Raw genomic sequence first — 12,259 nt, forward strand, 5'->3', positions numbered from 1 at the left:
TAATGGCTGGATATGAGTGTGAGAAAAAGAAATCTAAACCATGTACTGATTTTCTTGTCAAAAATGATGTAAGGACCATAAGACTATGCATGGTTACATCTCTCAAGACGCTCCACATTTTTTTTTTCCAGTCATCCTCTCTGCAGATGGGGAACTCCTGATTATTCTTTCCTGAATGCTTGATTACTACTCATGTTCTTTTGTTTTGAGTAATCCTTTTAATCTAGTTCAATGTGTTGTCCCTGGCTCTGGGGGTAGTAGGATTTATAAATAACCACTACTCAGAATTCTAAGTGCATTTCATCCTGTTTTTTTTTTTTTTCATGAATGTAGATGGAGAAAAAATGATTACTACCAAATATGTGTCTTTCATTCTTGAATGTTATTAATTCACATTTCAACTTTTTTTTTGCTTTGAGTAAAGCTAACTCCTTTTACTCTTTTCTCTTTACCCTTTTCCATTTATTCTAAAATTTTGAGAATTCTGTTTTTTGTATCATTTTACCTAGAGTTTTTTAAATCTTTTTTGGTACCTTGCCATCTACTTTTCTAATCTATATAGAAGTTATAGGTCAAGAAAGAGACAAATTATTTTATGGCAGTAATTATTTTGCGGTAATATTAAATATTTTAAGCATATTGGACCTCATGGCCCCCTTAATATTTCATTCTTAATTTTTCTCCCCAGTGTTGGTTTTCTTTCTTCTTAGTTTGTTGGCACATTTTATCCTAATTAGTTTACTATTAAATCAAACTTTTGAGGGTAAGAGGTCCCTGTTATAATGGACCTATTAAGATGCTACAGAAACTAAGAAAAAGTTAAAAGAATCAAGTGACAAATTCTCTAAGCTCCAAGAAGCGTGCTCAAATTCCAACTGGAAAAAAATCATTCATTGCATATAACTAGGTTATAAAAATGGGAAGGTGTGGAGGGCATACCACACTTTTCTGGTGAACCTATATTTGTTACAATTAAGATGATGAGCACAACACAAAGTGGCCACTCTCCTGAGATAGGAGATGTTTTTCTAGTTCTTGATTGGTTTGTCCCAAAAGCAGATGCCAAAATTCTTTTTTAATATATATTTTTATTGTAAAGATACTGTACAGAGGGATTACAGTTACATGAGTAAGGCAATAAGTCCATTTCCTATAGAGCATTGTTAACCCTCCTCTATTTTTCCCTTACCATCCCTTTCCTCTCTACCTCCCCAATCCTCCCTCCTCTCCTGCCTCCCATAAAATTCATTTTCAACATACAGTCTTGTACATCTCATTGTTACAGTGGATCAACCTGTATTCTTATTTCATCATTTTGTTATTTCCCTTCCTCTCCCCAAATTAGAAAAATGTATATACAAGATGCAGAACACTGGTATCAAATACAGTGATGACAGGGGTTGTACCATGGGGGAAGATTTTACATACATAGTACATTATACGTACATTAAAAAGAACAGCAACGAACATAAAACCTTTTGTGTCCCTATCTTGGGGTTCATTTTGCTTAGCATCAGGTTAAAAGCCCACGGATTGGGAGAAGATCTTCACTAGCAATCAAAGGACAAAGGGTCTCATATCTAAAATATACTTAGAACTCAAAAAATTAAATCCCCCAACAACAAATCCTCAAAGAAATAATTGCCTGATTAATAAGTGGGCTAAAGACTTAAAGAAAGACTTCTCTGAAGAGGAAAGAAGAATGGCCAATAGAAACATTTGCCAAAATTCTACTCACAGCAAAGGAACCAGGGAGCTGATTTTCTTTGCCTTTGACTTGAAGGTGCCAATCAAAAGAAGCACTCTAGTTCTTTCTCTTATACTTTCTAGCCTGTAACTTAATTTCGGATATCTCAGCATTCTTCTCTTACCAACAGAAGCTTCCAGATCCATCGCAGCTACTGTTTAATGTATTTTTACCTCATTCTTCACAAACTTTAAGAAACGAATCTTACATTTTTGTGCCCAAACTGTATTTGTTCATTATTTTGTAAAACATCTTATGTATCATATTATCTTTAAGTTGTGTACAAAAGAGTTTCAATTCAACATATTATGTTATGTGTATAGTGCATCTTAATGTGACCTCTTTCATCATTCTCCCCGTGAAGCATTTTTAAGTAGTATCAATGATGGAACTGTACCTACTTGTCACTTTAGCAGTGAGTAGCAAATTTGACTAGTTTAGAAAATGATCTAATTGAGTAAATTTTATATCATAGCTGAAGATATTTCACATGAAATTTCTCAGGAGGACATTGATCAACATGGAGCTGCCGAAACCCATAAGGAAAGGGACCAGAACTTAAAAGACCAAATACAGCATAGGTGAGCTTTATATCAAGTACTCTTCTTTGAAGAGACTAACCATTAACCTCTAGGGGAAAATATTTCATCATTTTCAGTCTTTTTTAGGTAAGAACCAACTAAATATTTTTGATATTGAGGCAAATATTTATGTGGTACCTTTCACATTGTTATCAAATGATTTTAAACTGAGGAAAGAAGTCAGTCAGGCAACATTTTGCTTTATCAGGGCATGGACTTGTAAGTTAACTATTTGGAATTTGGAGGTCACTAAAGAAATGTCAGGGAAGATCCTGAAACTCCTAGGAGCTGGACATAAGACTACACACTGTAGTTCTACTTCTATATTGCTAAAATAAAGTTATGTTTCATTCTTTGGGTTGCGTGTCCACTCAGATGAACATAGACAATTTATGAAACTCAGAAATCTAAAACTGAGGAAGAGTAATTTAAGCTACATTAGTCTAGCTACTCTCTAGAAAGAAAAAATAGTTTCAAGAATAATTCCAAGAATACTTTTGAATAAAGTCTGAACAGTCCGTAGTCACTCACCTCTTTATTTCCTATCTCCAAGATGAGGCTCGGAGTTACTCTATCATTAGAGCAGATGCTTTCATCATGGTCATGCTTAATGTCTCTTCACTCAGCTATTTCATTCAGTATGAGATATTCAGATAATATTTTGATTTTTTGGCAGGATTATAGGCTTCTTGGACAACTGGCCTGCATTGGAGCGCTGGTTCTCAGAGCCAGAAAATATTTTGATAAAAATCAATGCTGAAACTGATAAAGAATCTTTATGTCAAAATGTGAAAGAAATTTTTACAGTTGAAATTGACAAAAAAAAGAAGAAAGGTAACTATACGTCTTTAGATTTCTGAGTGTATATAACTACAATGTGTGGTTTAATGAGTTTAAGAGAAAAAGAAAATATGACTACAAAATTTTCTCTTATATTGTACTTATAAAATCTACATGTGTATACCTCTGACTTTAGGTTTCTGAACAAAATATATCTTTCTCTTCCTTTTAAATTAATTTAATACAAAAGAGGCCATCTCATTAAAAACATTAATTCATGTTTAAAAAAATAAGTAACAAATATCAGAATTAAAATTAAGGATAATTAAAATGAAAATTAACTATAAACCATGAATATAAGCAATCTATTTATTTATTAGCTACCTTAAAATAAAATATTAAAAATTGAGAATGCAAAAAGGAGAAACAATTTAACTTTGCTAACTTCAGCATTATTAGGAGACAGTATGTGAATTTTCAAATTATGATGGAGACATTAGGCAATTAGTTTTTCCCAAATCTACCTATTTGGATGTGAGTTAATTCTTTCTTCCATAGTCATTTCCATGGTATATTTACATTATAGTAAATCTGCTGTACCTTCTTCCTCTTCATTCAACCAACCAAAAAACAATTACCCATTAATTCTTCTTTTTAAAAATTGCTTTAGTTGAATGGTTGTACAAAGAAGTCTTAATTCAGCGTAAGAATTTGAGTACAATGTATTTGATTGTTTTCCACATCTCCCCAATCTCACCTACCTCCTCACCCATTCATTTTTTTCATAGGGTCTTGCTTTATACCCAGGTCTGGGCCAAATGTTCCTTTTTGTGCTTTCTTGCAGGCTGGGGATGGCTGGGGTGCCTCTGAGCCCACCCATTACTCTTCCCCTGCAGATTAGGTAACAGGAGCCTGCTATAACACCTAGCCACTGAATTCGATGGAGTCTTGTGGACTTTCATGCCTAAACTAGCCTCAAACCATGATCCCACACCCAGTCCCCATCTCTCCTTTTCAAGTAGGTCAGATTATAGGCTTAACCTCTCATATTTATCTCTTTTGCATTTTTACCTTGTTCTTCCACTAGAAATTTAAAATTAGTCTTTACCATTCATTTACCTTTGGTCCCCATTTACCTGTTGCACACACACACACACACACAGATACACACACACACACACCACCACCAACAATACCATCACAACCACTACCACTACCACTACCATCATCAAGAGGTAAAAGAAACTGTATTTTGATCAGGCAGAGAAGCTTAAAACCTTAGCTTTAAGGATTGAATGACTAAGGGAGAGCCCAAAACAATATATATTAAATCAATAAATGTAATTTTATAAGAATTTCAATTTCTCTTAGTTCAAGTGAAATAGTAGGCCTCTGGAATTTCTAATGAAGGTTAATTTTTACCATCCTTTTGAAGTGGAAAAGAAATTAGAAGAAAAGAAATTAGAAGCTGAGAAAAAAGAAGCAGGAATTCCAAGGGAGCCTTCAGGTCTTACTCCCTCTCAACCTGAACCAGAAAAAGAGAAGGAAATTCACCATCAAGATACTTCAAAATCTTCTGCAAAAGGAAAGCCACAATCAGGTGATTGACATTGGGATTTATATTTGCCATCTTCTTATTTTAACTTAGGACAGAATTGTATAGCATTAGTCTGTTTTCTAGCTTCAAGAAATTGGCAACTTCAATTCAAGATCTATACTCAGATCAAAGCAACCAATTCTCCCCAACTCACTGCTTTTTAGTGTTAGGCACTGAACATCTTGGATGTTAAGAATATGCTATGCCACTAAGTTACATCCCTATTAAGAAGAAAGTGTCTTCTAACAGCTAAGGACATGGTTGTTTTTAATAGCTTAGAGTCTTTTCTATTTAGCAGAGAGGATAGTGTCATCTTAGTTTGACTAGCTGATAGAAAGAGGAAAATGGTAGAATAAAGTAATCATTTAGGACAGTGAGAGGGTAGCTTGCTGATTAATAGAGTTACATTCCTGTAGAGTGAAAACATCTAGCTAAAAAGAGAATTAATGTAGCTGATTGTCTTTAAGAATAAGAAAATCAATCAACAACATTCAATAGAGACTAAAATTTGTGTGTAACCCCAAGTCCTCGGACTATAAGATTATGTAAAGAAAGAAACAACCAATGACATTTTAGTAAACCTATATTTATACATATATAGATTAAAATCCTGGTAGGTAATTTCTTTAGATTAATTTCTTTGCAGATACTAGTCGCTAAGATCATGAGTCTAGCATTAAGTGGTAGAAATTGAATAAGAAGACAAAAGTAAAATGGACAGTTGCCTTCCTTTATGACATAGATAGAACAGCACCTGGTTTTGGATTTCAGCATAATCAGCGGCTAGCCTTGCAGTTAGACAAGTTTTTCTGGCTAACCTCAATGTGTCATGTCTAAATTCACCATTTGTCCATTTTGTGAAGATTTTAGGTGAATCTGAATTTCTTTTAAAGATGAAATGTATTCATGTTAGCAAAGAAAGTTGAAAACTTAGCTAACAGAAGTTATTATGTGTTAGAGATTACTTTACTCCAGAAAATTAGGGCTTAACGGAATCAAAACATGCATCCTTTCCCTATCATCTAATTAGCAATTAGAAAAATCAATTTCAATGGACACCATTAAAAGGCAAGTTAGAAATGAAAAGGAAGAGAGAGGCTGAAGTTAGTCTAGAATTATTCAGCTGTCTGTTAAGTGATGGTTATGGCTGTACCCACTATTTAATCACCTTTGGCTTGCTTACAACCAGAGCATTGATATATTTAAGCCATTCTTTGAAACAAGTCTTTAATGTTTCTGATGATGACACAGTTCAGTTTTGAAATTCCTGGGGCTTGTTTGCTATTTAAAAAATTGTATACTTGAACACTGTGCATTGCAGGAATAATAAATCAATCATTGCTTCAAAGAGTGTTTGTACCTGTCTCATTTATTTTCCACAGGGAAGGACTAGTGCCCACTTTTTAAACATATATTAAAAGTTAATCTCTAAAGTTCTAAGTACTGCTACCTTGCAACACTCTATAGTCAGTAAGACATCTTGGTGCTCTCAGCACTGGTGGGGCAAGGGGTTGAGGTATGCCTGGCAGCTCATTCTAGAAGCTGAGGTAAGCCATTTGGGGATGGGAAGAGTCCACCAGGGGATTTTGTTTTATTTTGTTTTCAGTCTTATAAAAGGAATTTAGTATTTCTTCGAGTATTTTCAAAACCAAAACTCTGTAGTTTTTCAAACATCCAATTAACAATCTTTTTTGAACTTAAGATAGACAATAGAATTCTTTTCTTAAAAGCAAATCACTGTCAAAAAGAGAAGGTAGCATAGTGCACTGAGCATTAAAGAGACATTCAGTCCAAATTTAGTCTATATTTTATATAACTTATCTGCTTCAACTACATTTGCAGTTGAATTTGAAAAATTTTAATTATGTCCCATTGACTAGCTTATCCCATCACCATTATTTAATATCAAACTATAATTTTTCAGTATTGTGAAATAGAGTAATACTGCCTCTGCTGCTATTTAAGAATATTTCAGGAAGTTCAGACTACTTTTTAGGGCTAATTGAAAAGGGGGTCACAAACATTCATCTCCAGCAAAAACAGACTTGCAGAAACAGACTTGCCCACAATGTTTTGCAGGTCTAGTGTCCTTTACTTTGTTTCATTTGTCATCTTGAACTAAAGTTTAGACCTAGTTACATATTCAGTTATTCAGAAATACTTTTTTAATTTTTATATATTTTTAACATTGCGAAGGTGATATACAAAGGGGTATAGTTACATAAGCCAGGTCTTGAGTACATTTCTATTTGAACAGTGTCATCCTATCCAAGAGTTTTTTTTTAATCAAAGAAACTAGGTTTATTAGAACTCTGGTTATTAGGATTATTTCCTTTTCATTAACAAAGCAAAAACCTCTTTTCTCCATTTCCTGATATTTATTTCCATAAATATTATTTTATATGATCAGATGCACATAGGCATCATGCCTTTGTGTTCCTCTCCTAAGAATATCCTCCTTTGGCCTCACTGTGTGTGAATGTCTAGAGTTCTGTATAATTTACAATGTCCAGTGTATGTTAGATCTAGCTTCCACATGACCCTTTTGTTTCTCTGAGCTTGGCTTACCTCACTTAACATGAATTGTTCTAGGTCTATCCATTTCCCTGCAAATTACATAGTATTATTCTTTCTAATGGCTGTGTAAAATTCCATAGTGTAAAGGTACCACGTTTTGGGGACAATTCATCTATTGTAGGGTATCTGAGCTGTTTCTACAACCTGGCTATTTTGAATAGTGCAACAAGAAACATGGATGTGCAAGCATTTTTACACTATCCTGGCTTGTGGATAACTGCCCAGATATCTGAGTCATAGGGAAGATCTGTGTTCGTTTGTTTTCTTGAGGAGCCTCCAAATTGCTGTCCAGAGTGGCTGTACTAGTTTAGATTCTCACCAGCAGTTCAGTAGGGTTCCTTTTCCTCCACATTCCCTGCCAACATTTGTTGTTAAAATTCATGATGTTGGCCAGTCTAAATGGGATAAGATGGAATCTCAGAGTTGTTTTGATTTACATTTCCATAATGACAGGAATGAAGAACATTTCCTTATGGGTTTCTTTGTCATTCATTACCTCTTCTGAGAAGTTTCTCCTTAGTTCTTTACACATTTAATGGTTGGAATATTAGGTTTGGAAGGGGTTAGTTTCTTGAGCTCCTGGTGTATTTTGGATTAGGCCTTTGATGTAAAGCTGGTAAAGATCCTCTCCTCATCTGTTTATTGTCTTTCTAGTTTAGTAAATATGTCCTTTGCTGTGCAGAAAATTTTTAGTTTGATGTAATCCCATTTGTCAAGTTTCTCTCGTAGCTGCTATACCCCGGGACTCTCTTCAAAAAGTTTCTGCCTATGCCTATGAGTTCTAATGTTCCTCTTACTCCCTCTTGCAGTAATTTCAGAGTCCAATCTAACATTAAGGTCTTTATTCCATTTTGAGTTGATATTAGTGCATGGTGACAAACTAAGATCCCCTTTATTTTTCTGCATCTGGATGCCCAGTTCTCCCAACATCAATTATTAAACAGGCTCTCTTTTTTTCAACTGTATATCTTTGGCTCGCTTATCAAATATCAGATAACCAAAATAGATAATTTTATTTCTGGGTTCTTCTAGTCTATTCCATTGATCTTCAGGCCAATTTTTCTGCTAATATCAAGCTGTGTTTGTTGTTATAGCTCTGTAGTAGAGCTTTAGGTCTGGGATTGTGATACCACCAGCATTGCTTTTATTCCCCTAGAATTTTTTTTGGCTATTTGAGTCTTTTGTTGTTCCAAACGAATTTCTGGATTGTTTTCTCTATCTCAGTAAAAAACATCATTGGGATTTTGATGGAGATTGTACTGAATATGTTGATTATTTTTTTTATCAGTATGGCCATTTTCTACCTATTTATGAACATGGGAGGTCTTTCTATTTCTGATGTCCTCTTTGACTTCTTTCTTTAAATTTTTATAGTTTTTACCATAAACATCTTTTACTTCTTTGGTTAAGTTTATTCACAGATATTTAGAATTATTTCTTTAAAGCAAAATTTCATTAAAACATTTGATCGTGCATTTTGTTTAGTTTTATGATAAAATATTGTATGTTCAAAAGTCCTCAGGAGTTTAATAAAGCTTCAAGGATGATCCTTCTCTATGACATTCACTTATCATATTTCTATAGACTTGTAGATGTTAGACATGCTATGGTCAAAAATGTCCTACATGCTATACATAGACACAGTCTCATCCCTATCACTTCTAGACATCAAGATAGGTCAACCAATTACATAAAAGCTGTAGACTAGGGTGGAGAAAAGAAATTGGTTGAGTTTTTCTGGTGAATTTCACAGGATGTAGTGAGTTTTCCCAAGGAATTCTCTAATTTATTAGTTGAGACATATTACTGACTCCATTAGTTTCCTAGGTTGCCCTTTTGAACTTTGGATGCCAGAGAATCCAAAATAAATATGCTTAAACCACTCTCTGAATTTTAAATTGCACTCATCCAACTGGAAATATGGGAGTTACAATTGAGTTTGTGGTCAAGAGAACTGTACCATGCCAAAACAAAGCCACTGTGTAATTGCTCTTCCAACTGCTTTGGCATCATCTTGTTGTCTTACTGAAAAAGCATCAATTCCTTTTCTAAAAATCAATGTAGATGGGCTGTGAATGTAGCCGAGTGGTTGAGTGCTTGCCTAGCATGCATGAAGCCCTGAATTCAATTCCTCAGTACCACACCAACAGAAAAAGCCAGAAGTGACATTTTAACACAGTCAAACTTCTTGTTAACATAGTATAGTATAGAAATGCTAAAGTTTAGGCATGTATAATAGGATTTCCTTCCTCAAGAGGAAAGTACATGATTCTATTTCTTAATATTTGATATTAATGTCATAAAATGTAAACACTGTTATGTCATAGACTATTTGATTACAGTTTTATCTGAACCTATCTCTTGAGCTGAGAAGCCAAAATGATGATCAAATTCATTGTTTCCTGCCAGTAACATTCTTGAGGCATTCATAGTCTTCTCAGATGTTAGATGAACTTCTCTTCGAAAATCTTAGCACTGATGGTTCATTCACAGATGTACTTATAGTGATCTTAAAGTATTCTTGTCTTCTTTCATTTTCTCATCCTATTATATTTCTTCATAAAGCAGTTTTATAATCTTACCTGGAGTTGTTAATTAGGTGCTAGATAAGGAATTATTTTCATGGACAACCAAATTCAGCAAAGACAACTTACGTCACATTAAAATATTTTTAGCCACAGAATTTATGCTTATGTCACTGTGCATCTCCCAGGGAGAAATGGAATGTGTGAGAACTCTTGGAGTATTTTGGCTGCAGAATTTTTCTCCCTTAGAGCAGTAACTGTTATGACTAGAGTTCTGTCACTCTTGGGAATTTAGTAAAATCCTCTTTACTTCAAATGTCCTGCCACCATGATGGGATTTGTGGGGCTTATTCATATCTATTCTCAAACAGAAGGGGTGTCCCAATATTACATACAAACACACATGTAATCTTTTCAAATGAATTGTTCTTACCTGGAATCTTACACAGAGGTCAATTAAGGGCCATTGTGCAAAAGGATTTAGTAGATTTTATAGAAGATACAAAAATATGTTATTTTTCATTGTAAAGTTGATACCACATATCTAAAAGCTGGTGATTGCTTTATGAGCAGGGATAATAGTTCAGATAGTAAAACTCAACCATAATCATCTTGTTTTACACAATTCATAATCATAATAATAACCACTGCTTTGAGGTATCTGTTATATACTAGGCACTATGTAAAATAATCTACATATATAATCTCACTAAATTCTCACACCCACCTCAAAAGTCTAAATTGTAACTTGACTGTTGACCTACAAAAAAAAAGGAAAATTAAGAGTCTCTTCATGCTGTCACAACCTCAGATTGAGTTGCAACATTAAATTGCTTATAGCAATGCTGGATTTTCCTTAATTGATATTATTGCTCTTAAGTATGAACGTAGTTGTTATTTTTTTCAATACATCAACCCAAAAATTGCACAAAAGGCAATCTACATGCATTATAATTAGCAAACAATCAGAAAATCAATCTATAGGCTAGCTAAATGGCTTCATGCATACTACTCTAACATTTACAGATTTCTAAATATCAGTCTAATGAGCATTTGGAATATGAGCTGATCACTAGACAGTAAAAGCCAATCAGATCATGAAGTGTAGAGGCAGGTTGAAATTTTCATTCTGCCATTTCCCATGTAGTGACCTCAGGCAGAATTATGCCTGGCTTAGAGCGTACACTAAATAAACAAACTATCTAATTATTAGTCCTCCACCAAGTTACTAAAGATTAACTAGAAGAAGGAACCCTCTGTAAACTTGAGGTAAAGAGTTTCCATTATTTATCACTGACTGAATATGTAACTATATTAAAAATCAGCTTTTACAAGTAGTCCCAGTGATCAGTATCATTACTTTAGAGACTTGTCCTCATTTTGTATTTTAGGCACCCTAAGAGTAGTAAAATGGTCTTGGGGCTACTGAGAACACAGAACTTTTCTTCACTAATTTTTTCCCTAAATACTTTCTCAATGAAGATTTTGAGAACAAATTCTCAAAATTCATGTTCAACCTCTGGCTCTTTGCTTAGTACTGGCCACCTTCTCTTCCCCGTTGAATTGCTTCAGTCTATTTATTTCTGAGATAAACTCTTCATGATATCTGTTTTGTCTTGATTCTCAGCCCTAGAGTCTTCTTTTTCTTTGTAGCCCAAGCAACTCTCAGCATTAGTTGTTAACTGTTGTTTATTAAATCAGACCCTAAAAATAATATTTGGAGATACTTGTGATACATTTCTTTAAAAACAGAATAAATTAAATTTTCCATGTTTTTCTCCCTCCTCTCCATTCTCTGACAAATACTTATTGAATTAAAAAATGTTCTATGTTTTAGTGTCTTCTCTTTGTCTTATGAGTAGAGTTTGTACATATCTTAGAACTATTTGCTTTCTTGATTCTAAATCATAGGTCAATCTTGACATTTCATTACTCAGAGCTTTACTACGTTGTTACTGTTATTTATTGTTTATTCACTTATTGCTGATGCCTACTGAGCTCTCATTTCACCTTTGGTTGACAATTTCTTTATCCACAGCACTGCTTAAATATACCCTGTGCCTTAAAATTGAATTTTTTGACTTATTTTTACTTGTGCCTGCTCTGGCTTCTATCTGATATAACACAACTTCTGAAAAATCTAATCATAGATTATGCTCCAAACCATTCAATCATGAAGAATAGATACACTCAGTGATTCAAATTCACAAGTGAAAGCAAATTTCTTATTAGAAACCTGAGCTATCACTGTTGTTCATTATACTGATGAAAGATTTTGTTCAAAACTCACGTCATTTCTTCACTACACAACAAATACATTTTATTTCTTCAAATACTTTCTCTTTCAGCATTTTTATTGTTAAAAATTAGATTAAAGAGTTAAGTATACTCATCCAAAGTATTCCCTGTCTCTCTTAGTTTTTACTACATGATCATAATAATCTAAGTTTCT

At 33.9% G+C, this 12,259-nt stretch overlaps 1 protein-coding gene across 1 annotated transcript in view; it reads left to right on the forward strand.

Annotated features, from left to right (window-relative positions):
- The window catches only part of Spef2 (sperm flagellar 2), a 158,885-nt gene that overhangs the window by 82,700 nt on the left and 63,926 nt on the right, over window positions 1–12,259 (forward strand). The window contains exons 17-19 of the mRNA XM_042690529.1: window positions 2,223–2,328; window positions 3,005–3,162; window positions 4,544–4,708. Coding sequence (XP_042546463.1) covers window positions 2,223–2,328; window positions 3,005–3,162; window positions 4,544–4,708 — 429 coding nt within the window. The remainder of the gene's footprint in view (window positions 1–2,222; window positions 2,329–3,004; window positions 3,163–4,543; window positions 4,709–12,259) is intronic.

This window comes from Dipodomys spectabilis, unplaced genomic scaffold (genome assembly GCF_019054845.1).
Source record: "Dipodomys spectabilis isolate Male_0828 unplaced genomic scaffold, ASM1905484v1 ptg000138l, whole genome shotgun sequence".
In the NCBI taxonomy this organism is placed as follows: domain Eukaryota; kingdom Metazoa; phylum Chordata; class Mammalia; order Rodentia; family Heteromyidae; genus Dipodomys; species Dipodomys spectabilis.